We start from the raw sequence: 10,377 nt of genomic DNA on the forward strand, positions 1-10,377 counted from the left end.
GCAATGGAACCCCTCTCTTTTTCACATTATCATCAGTAGCGAGCTTATTTTTCAACATTCTCCATCCAAACACCGATTGGCGAGGCTGAAGATGAGAATTCCAAATCAATGAATACCACCCCACCTTTGGCGATTCCCTTACTTTTTCCCAAGCCGATTTTATTGTAAAAACTCCAGATGAATTTAATTCCCAATGACAAATATCATCCAGATCTGAAATTATGATATCCTTGGCCTGATCAAAGATATTTTGAAAAAATTCAGAGCTCACCTGGGGAAAATTCCACTCATCTTGGCAAATGAAATCAGAAACCTTTGCCTGCATCGAATCAAAGATATCTAACTGCAAACCATACATCTCCTCAATAGACTTCTTTCCCAGCCAGCTATCTTTCCAAAAATTTATCCTCTGACCATTCCCAACAGTCCATTGCTCATGAGACTGTACCCACCGCCACACCTTTTTAAGACCAGGCCATATCGAAGAGAAAAGGTAGGTAGTTTTCAGCGAACCATCAATCTTCAGAAAACGGGCACGAAAGAAAACACTCATTAGAGAATTTCCATGTTTGATTTGCCATGCTAATTTGCACAGGCATGCAAAATTAACATCTCGCAACCTCCTAATGCCAAGACCGCCTTCCCTGGTAGGTTTACATACCTCATCCCACTTCACCACTATCTTCTTCCCTGTCTCCATGTCACCAGACCATATGAAGTTTCGCATCCACTTTTCCACTAATTTTATTGAGCTTCCTGGCCACCAATAAATCCCGAAATTATGAATTGGAATGCTTGAAATCACTGATTTAACCAGCTCCACCCTACCAGCCATGGAGAGAATCCGACCCTTCCATCCCGATAACCTCTTCTTGATTTTATCCATCAGCGGTAACATGTGGTCCCGTTGAACTCTCCCCTTGAAGATCTCCACACCTAAATATTTTGTAGGCTGCCTTGCAGATTGGATTCCCATAAAAGTACTTATAAAATGTTTCCTGTGAGGGGCAACCTTTCCAAAGAACAAACTACTTTTTTCTAGATTAAATATCTGGCCAGAGAATGCCTGATATTTATCAAGAAAAGCCTTAAGATTTTTGACAAACTGAGCAGATGCATTAATGAAAATGAAAATGTCATCAGCAAATAATAAATGGGAGGGAGTTAACACACCTCGAGGCCCAGGAAGAGACTTTATCAAACCATTCTGAACCATGCTTCTAAGACCTCTACAGAGAACCTCTTCTGCCAGAATAAATAAAAAGGGAGACAAAGGATCTCCTTGTCGGAGACCTCTACCAACCCCAAAGAACCCCACCGGGCCACCGTTCACCAAAATTGATACTCTCGAGGATAGAAGAAGGTTGTGAATCCAAGAAATCCACCTAGATGAGAACCCAAATTTGCACAGAACTGCAAAGAGGAATTCCCAAGCTAGAGAGTCATACGCCTTTTGAACATCGAGCTTCAGTCCCATTCCACCACCCCTAACTGAAGAATGCATCAAATTTGACAGTTTTGAGGCGAGGCTGATATTTGCTGAAATTATTTTACCCTGCTGGAAAGCGCCTTGCTCTTCCGAAATCAATTTAGGCAAAACAACAAGTAATCTTGAAGATAGAATTTTTGATATCACTTTGCAATAAAAATTCCCCATACATATAGGTCGAAACCTATCTAGAGAGGCCGCCCCCTCAACTTTGGGGATCAAGGAAATAAAGCAGTTATTTATTCCTTTAGGAAGCCGCCCTTCCTCAAAGAATTTTTTCACTGCCCTGCAAAAATCACCCTCAACAATAGTCCAACATCGCCTGAAGAAACTACCTGGGAACCCATCAGGACCTGGAGAGCTAACAGGATCTAAATCCCAAACAGCTTGTTTAATTTCGTCCCCACTCGGGACAATCTCCAATCCTGCCACGTCCTCCTCCTCCAACACTCTGGGAATATTTTCAAGAAGGTCATTATGAACCGTGATTTCATCAGCCTCATGAAATTTCTCAAAAAAATCATCGACATAAAACGATATTCCCTGTTGGTCTGAAACCCAAGTTCCATCTTCCTTTTTTAGGGAGGTGATCTGATTTTTCAACCTCCTTAGCTTCACGGAGAGATGAAAAATCTTCGAGTTACAATCTCCATTTTTCATCCATCTCAGTTTAGCTTTTTCAGCCCACAACTTCTCGTACATTTGGTTGGCCTTCAATAATACTGTTTTTGCATCTGCCTCTCTGTTAAATAATTCATCATTCATCCCAGCCACCTCTATCATATCTTGAACCTTCTTTAATTCCAGCTTTGCTTTATCGACCTCATCATTCAGATTAGGAAAATTGGCCCTCGCCCAAACCTTTAAATTCTCCTTGACCTGCTTTAATTTTTGTGCCAGAATGAAAATTGGATTACCCCCTATCAAAGTTTTCCAAGCTTCCTCAACCACAGAGATAAATTGATCATTTTCCATCCAAAAGCTATGGAATCTAAAGGGGATATTTGTAGGTCTTTGAACATCATCAGAGACAACAATTAAAGGGGCATGATCTGATACCGAAGACAACAAAACACGCTGCTTCACATTTCTAAACACCTCTATCCACTTCCCATTACAAAAACTCCGATCCAACACTGCAACTGCATGACCCCTTCGACGATTATTAGTCCAAGTGAATTTCTTTCCCTGAGAAGGGATAGAAAGCAATTCACACGCATCAACCATAGCCTGGAATTCAGCAGCTGATCCAAGATTAAACTTACCAGGACCTCTTTTCTCATGCGAGAACAGGGTTGCATTGAAATCCCCCATCACAGACCACGGAACCAAAGCTGATATCGGCAACTCCAAATCTAACCATAATTGCCTACGCATAATTTTAAAAGAACTTGCATGTACAAAAGAAATACCCACTTTACTACCTGGCCAATCAAAGATGACTGATATATATTGATCAGACATACCTGCAACAACTGGTCTCGAAACCCCCAACTTCCATATAATCCATAAATTTGGGACTTTGTCATCCCGAAAATTATGAATGAAATCCACCGCATACCCCAACCGACTAAAGAAAATAACAGGAAATTTACATACCTGAACCATGGGTTCAGCCAAGCATAACACATCCGGGGCATGCTCCTTCACCAGTAGACGTAAAGCGCACAACCCTGCTGCCTTCCTAACACCCCGAATGTTCCAATACAGAATCTTCATGAATTACTTCTTAGAGAATTTATTTTTATCAGACTTTTTAGCCTAACTACCTGTTTTCTTTCTTTGCTTTCCACCCTCAAGCATACCTCCGGCTTCCTTCTCCCGAGCCACTGCCACCGTATCCATTCTTATAATTTCTGAATGCACAATAGAGACTGTTCCCCTTGAACATTCCACCCTGGGCAAAGAAGAAACCACATGATCCTCACCAGGGTCTTCGACAACTGGCTGCATAGCACTAGCCATGGCAACACCACGTCCAGGTCCTTGACCCCCACCGAGCCTTCTATAACGAGAAGGATACCTCCCCTCCGGAACAGTAACCTCGCCCACAGGAGTAAGCCCCATTCTGGGTTCGTTCCCCCCCAATGGATCCACTGGCGGATCACCAGGAACTCCATGGAGCGGGTTCTCAGTTGGGTTTGGATCAGAGTCAACATCCGATCCCTCATCCATTCGAAATACCTCTCCTTCCTTAGGTAGAATATTAGAAATCTCTCCTTCCTTATTTATAGGATTAGAATCAGACTCTAATTCTATAACCGTCCCTGACACAAAGCCTTCCTTAATTCCATAATTTTCATCTCCGTTGGACTCCTTTCCTAAAACGTTTGAGACAGAGTTGGAAGGATTCAAAAATATTTGAATATCTCCCCCAGCCTTAGACGAATTTGAATTAGGAGAGATTTGATCTTGAATAGGATCAAAATTATTCTGCTGATGTGGCAAAGATCTTCCCCTAGAAAGAGACTCTCTCACCGAGTTAATCCCACCTGAGTTGACTCCATCTTCAACATATACTGCCCCTGGAACCTTTGCTAATTTATCAGCCGCACTTTGCTTTTCATCATCCAATCTTTTCAGCCTACACTTGGAAATCAAATGTCCGACTCGTTTACAGTATCCACAACGCTCCACATTATCTTCATACACCACCTTTTGACAGAAACCATACACCTGAGATGTACCTGGTTCTAATCTTTCCACCTGTACTTCCTCCACCCTCTCTGCCAAGTCAGAGATATCAACCTCCACCAGCACTCTCGCAAAAGAAGCCAAGAATGCCTTGTCTTGTTCGTCTGTCTAGGGACACAGGGCGCCCTACTGCCTTTGCAATAGACAATAACACATTTTCGTGCCAGTATTCAAGCGGGAGATCAGGAAACCGTATCCATACCAGCTTTGTGAGAAGTTGCTTCTCGTGAATATTAAAATCAGGTTTCCAATGTTGAAATCGAATGACCTGATCACCAATCCTAAGGGGAGACCTTCGCCACACCGCTGCCTTGTCGCCCTCGCACTGAAATTGAAAAATTACATAACCTTTTCCCAATGGATGCATTAGCACCCCTTGACTGAGGTTCCATTTTTCCCGAGCCTCCGCTCTCAAACCATCCAAAGAGATCAATCGGAAGTTAACCCTACCGATTAAGGCAAAACGAAAATTTTGTCTCTTCGATTCATAGTCTCTCTGCGGGATCATTACTCGTCTTTTACTCCCTACCTGAATCGGCTCTGGGAGAGTGTCAATGGCAGGCCAAGACGAAACACCCAAGGCTTTTGCATATGTACGTCGCTGGCCTGCATCCTTGTGCCTTTCATCCTGTGGAGGACCATCTGGACCACGATCCAGAGACTCCCGAGCTCCACCATCGTCATCCTCCACAGCCATAGCTCCATTCTCCCCTGAATCGCCAGACACTCTCTCTCCTCCATGCATGGTCTAGTGACCTGACGAAGACAGAAAGAGAGGCTGGACTGATCGGAGTTCTTCAGATCCAGAGAAATCAGCAAGGGCTGGACTGATCGGTGTGTTCGGTGAAATCAGCAAGGGCTGGACTGATCCAGAGAAAACAGAGGAACCTGCTTTTGTGGTTGAACCGAGAATCAAAGAACGCACCAGAGATCAGTTCTTCAGTGTTCGGTGTGTTGGATCTGATCGGAGTTCGGTGAAGCTGTAATTCAGTGGAGAAGAGTTTTCAGATCTGCTCGGATCTGCTCGGATCTGCTCAGATCTGCACTTCTTCTTCTTCTTCTTCTTCTTCTTCTTCTTCTTCTTCCTTGCTGCTGGAACAACCGAACCTGCAACTTACCTTTCTCTCCTTTCCTTGGCGCCGACAAATCCGCAGTGAAGATCGAATGTTGGATCTACGGGCAGATCCCTGACTCCTTGCATAAGGGTCTTCACTTCTGCAACGTCTTCACCGCCCTCAGTAGCAGAGAGTGTCGCAGCTTCTCTCAGCAGATCGATACCTATGGCTAAGCGAGAGACGCTCTCAGCAGATCTGCAGCTTCAGCAGATCGATACCTGTGGCTAAGCGAGAGACTTTCCAGTAGCAGAGAGTGTCTTCCCCTTCCGGTATGCCTAACCCTTAATCCTTTATTACTTCTTCTTCTTATATAGTATGCATTCTTGTATTTTAAAGACAATATTTCTCTGTATGTACAACAGGGAGAGCAATATGAGCAGGACTGGGAGGATACTTGCATCAAGACTAGTGGGCTTAACGAGACCTGGTATTATTTTGGCGTTCAGTTTCTGAGCGACAGACTCTATCAAATGTGCCCTCCCGAGGTCTCTCTCTCTCTTTCAATACACTTAAAGATTTATCTACGTCAATAGTGAGATGAGATCTGTTTCATTATTAATGGAGAATAAGGTTACAATTACTCAATGTCCTCACACCCTTTTCAGATTACTTATAAAATAGTGAAAACCCTACACAGATAATTTACTGAAATACCATATAACCCTCGGCTTCTTAATGGTCTTCCAGAATCAACCCATTTATGTAAGGGACAGAATACAAGATATCGTAACTCCAATACACACATACTCTTTCTCTCTCTTTTAAGCTGGTTTTTACAAGGAACTTTTATGACAACTTCATCTTCTTCTTCTCTCTTTTTTTTTTTTTGAAGGATATTGAGCTAATGTATACACAGAGAAGGCCAGGATCGTTCTTTAACAATGAATTGGCTGGAGTACAACTTACAAATGAGAGTTATGGTTCAATTGATCGATATTATATTGTAACTGGGGATGATTTAGCAACATATCCTGAATTTCAACTCCAAATGATCGCAAATTATCCAGTGAAGGAGGTGAAGAAAACAGAAAGATCTGGTCATGAGGTCATGCTATCGAAGCCCTTAGAGTTGTCTGCTTATATCTTAGATTTTGCCAGACAATATCCTTCTTATTCTGCTAATGATGCTAAAGATACAGCTTGGGTGGAGATGAGAGCAAAACTAAATTCAATCCGGCGTGGTGCCTGGTGGGCTTGACCCTTACTGGATAAAAAACCCGGTCTAATTAGTATGATTTGTTGTTGTACTACTATCTACTATCTGGCAATAAATAAATGATAACTGTGGCTTTCAATGCCTTTTTCTTTTTTTTTTTAATATATATCAATTCATTGCCAAAAATAATCCTCTCCCCATGTGGGTACCTTCCCACATGAGATCCATCCCTCCATAGGGTATGCCAATGAGTTAGAGGGGGTTTGATCCCCTATGGAGAGCTGGATACCATGTGGGGAGGTACCCACAAGGGGAGAGGATCCAAACCCTTAGGGAACTCAAGGAGCAACTCAAGGACAACCCCCAAGGCTTTAAGAGGCCCCACTGAACATGGGAAATCCAAGGAGCTACAATTCAAACTAGTATTACAAGAAGAATATCATCTCATAGTCTAAATTATAGATTTTTCTTCAACAACCAGGGACGATTTAGCACCAAACACCGATTTTTCAACTTGAGATGGTCACCAATTTTCTGGAGGAGGAGGAGAATATGACAAAAAATCGATCATTAGATCATGCTATTGAAGCCCTAGCCTCAGAGTTCGTTTGATCATTTCTTAGAAATTGACAAAAAAAATTTTCTCATTTTGGTACTACTAGTGAATGACGAATTTCATCGATGGCTGTCATTGAACTTTGATGAATCTCAAAAAATGATGAAAGATATTTTGAATCTTCAATAAACTGAAAGTGAGAGTAATAATGACACACGTAGGTAATATTTTTTTGTTTTCCCTATCTACTATCATATTAAGCGCCGCTGGTCTATTGAGCGTTAGTAGGGCCAATGGCCATCGACTCTTACACTCACTTACTCACACATAAATATGATAGAGTTGATTCCACAATCTCCTCCTCTAGGCACCAACTATTTAAGCTAAAGCTGCCATGCACCACTAGGCTAAGCTGGTGTTCATAAATACGTGGGGCACATATTTCCTTTATCTTGGGCACAGGAAAACTTTCTCCAAGAAAATATTACTTTTGAAAATGAAAGGGACCGATTGCCAAACATTACTCTCTCTTTCGTGTGTGTCTGTGTAGTCTCCCTAAGACACCCACAAAAAAATCTCGAAAACCCTAATAGCATTATGAGAATCTTGAGAGAGGAGCATTACAAATCCAATAAACTGTGAAAACATAATATCAAACAAGGACTCATCACGGATTTTTTGAAACCAGTCCCTCGGATAGATGCGAGGCCGGTTAGGGAGGAGGCTGCTGTGGAATCGGCAGTGCTGCCTGAACCTATCCATTCGGGCAGGAAGACCTTTGCGACAGTGGTGGGTAGATCCCTACCTGATGTCGATTCGCTACCTGAACCTATCCATGCGGGCTCTTGTACCAAAATAGTGATTCCCCAGGATGCTTATGAAGAGCGGCTCTCCAGATTTCGTTTTGCGTTGATCGGTAGAGCTAACTTTCGAATGATTTCGATGAATAATATTAGACAAGAGGCAAAGAACTGGAACCTAAAGGGCCAAATCAGAATGGCACCAATGGGTAGGGGTTTCATTTTATTTCAATTTGAACTAGAAGGAGACATGTCTACTATGTGGCGGCGGAGCCCCCCTAAAGTTGGGGGACATTTCATCAGATTTCAAAGATGGACACCGGATTTCGACGTCCACGCGAAGAATGTTATGACGAAGCTCGTATGGATTCGTTTCCCAGACCTGCCTTTGGAATACTGGCATGAGAGAATCCTTCTCTCAATGGCAAAAACGGTAGGCAGGCCTGTGGCCTTGGACCAACGAACCCAAAGCGCTGCGATGGGGAATTTTGCCCGGGTCCAAGTGGAGGTAGAGATTAATGGAAAGAGATTGGATTAAATTTTAAGTGGAGAGACTGAAACCAGGAACCCAGGAGGTCTTCTGGTTTAAACAAGCCATTATCTATGAAGATGGGATGGCTAGATGTGGTTATTGCAGGAAGGTTGGACACTATGTCCAAAACTGTAGGGAGAAGATTGCGATGGAGTCAGCCAGGACTAAGCAGGGAGACGCTAGTCTTGATGCAACAAACCAGGACGCCATTGCCGGAGCTGAAGCAGCTGACACGGTTTCTGGCAGGGAGGAGAGGGGCCAGACGGTGGAGAGAAGATCTTCCCAAGTTGGAAGGAATCCAGATTCCGTAGAGTATGATTCTCCTTCCAACTTGAGAAGAAATGAATTGAACGGTAATATTCTAGACTCAAATGATGGGAGGACACATGGCAATGTTGAGATTGTCCTTCCCATCCATCATGGAACAATTATGGAAGCCAATCCGGCTGCATTCCTTGCAAAAGAGGGTCATTCCGAATCTGGTTCTGCTAATGAATCGGAGTACGGGTCGGATACCCTTGAGGAGGATGGAGCAATGGATGCGGGTCAATGATCAGTAGGTCTGTCCAGTTCTGGGTGGTCTATCTATGTTGCTGAGATGCACGAAGACCACGGTGACTCAGTTCGCGATACCTCTCAATCTATTATAGCCATCCCTAACACCCAAGTGGTTGATGGTAATGTAATCATTCATCACCGAGAGGTGAACGCCGCAGAAATTGAAGAGGATGGTCTCAGCCAAGTGCTACGAAGGAAGAAAAAGAAGGGATTATCTATCGGCATTGCGGCGCAGGCTCAGAGAAAGTCTGGCCGTATTGGCTTCTCAAGAAGGTAATCCATGAATGTGCTATTCTGGAATATAAGAGGCATGAAGAAGGCTATTGCACAATTAGCCTTGAGTAACATTCTGAAGGAGAAGTCCCCTGAAATAATCTGCATTGCAGAACCTATGGTTGATGTCACTGCATTCCCTAAGCTTTTCTTTAATAGGCTGGGATTTGATATCGACTTTATCCATAATAACAGATCAGACAAAGTTCCAAACCTGTGGCTGATGTGGAAAAGAAATATTAGAAGACCGGACATTGTGTCTACGACCGACCAACATATTACCATCTCTCTAGAATGGCACAAAAAAATTATTAGAGTCTCTGTCGTCCATGCGAACTGCTTTCGAGCGAGAAGAAGAGATCTTTGGGCATCCTTGGCTGCCTCTGCGCCTGCTCAGACAATGCCTTGGCTTGTAGTTAGTGATTTCAACGCCATCTTGGCTTCAACTGAAAAGAGAGGTCCTGGAGCCTTTAATTTGGGGGCTGCAGCTGAGTTTGGTACTATGGTGGACTCTTGCGATCTCATGGCCCTTCCTTCTCAGGGAAGCAGGTTCACTTGGACCAATAATAGGAGGAGAGGGAACGTGCTGGCCAGACTGGATAGAAGCTTTTGCAATAACGCCTGGGTTGAATTTTTTCATGAGGGAGTTCAGCAGGTTCTCCAGAAAATTGGCTCAGATCATGCTCCAATCTTTATTTCTTCAGTTCCCGGCGAAAAACCGAACAATTGCCCCTTCAGATTTCATAGACACTGGGTGGAACACAAGGATTTTTTATCTGTGGTCAGTGCTTCATGGAGCGGCTGGACTCTTAGCACCAACTTATATAGGGTTGCAGAGAAGCTTAAACGTCTTAAGGGCACCCTAAAGCTTTGGGCAAAAACTGAATTTCCGAATTTCAATATAGAGCTTGATCAGGCAAAAAAGGAGATGGAGGAGGTCCAAAAGAAAATTGACGAAGATGGTCTTGATGATTTTTTATTTGCTCAAGAGGCGGATGCCAAAACAAGGTATTTCAAGGCCATGGAGTATTATGAAAAAATGTGGGCTGAAAAATCGAGAATTCGATGGAAGAAGCTTGGGGACAGATGTACAAAATTCTTCCACCTTTCGCCGAAGATGCGAAGAATTAAAAACTCTATTAGATGCTTAAAGACAGATGATGGCGCTATCATATCAGAGCGATCAGACCTGGAACACTATATG

General features: G+C 43.2%; 2 protein-coding genes across 2 annotated transcripts; one reads left to right on the top strand and one right to left on the bottom strand.

Moving 5' to 3' along the window:
- Positions 1-271: 271 nt before the first annotated feature.
- On the bottom strand, positions 272-3,208 carry LOC122065124 (the record flags this gene model as incomplete). Its single annotated transcript, XM_042628931.1, has 2 exons — positions 1,825-3,208; positions 272-582 (listed from the first exon to the last, which is right to left on the bottom strand). Coding segments are annotated over exons 1-2 (1,695 nt in total), but the record flags the coding sequence as incomplete, so codon positions are not given.
- Positions 3,209-5,628: 2,420 nt separating this feature from the next.
- Positions 5,629-6,593, top strand: LOC122065115 (putative methylesterase 19). The gene is made up of 2 exons (XM_042628915.1): positions 5,629-5,783; positions 6,131-6,593. The coding sequence occupies exons 1-2, from the start codon at positions 5,769-5,771 to the stop codon at positions 6,494-6,496; spliced, it is 381 nt and encodes a 126-aa protein (XP_042484849.1). The 5' UTR covers positions 5,629-5,768; the 3' UTR covers positions 6,497-6,593.
- The last annotated feature ends 3,784 nt before the right edge of the window (positions 6,594-10,377 follow it).

This window comes from Macadamia integrifolia, unplaced genomic scaffold (genome assembly GCF_013358625.1).
Source record: "Macadamia integrifolia cultivar HAES 741 unplaced genomic scaffold, SCU_Mint_v3 scaffold1881, whole genome shotgun sequence".
NCBI lineage: Eukaryota > Viridiplantae > Streptophyta > Magnoliopsida > Proteales > Proteaceae > Macadamia > Macadamia integrifolia.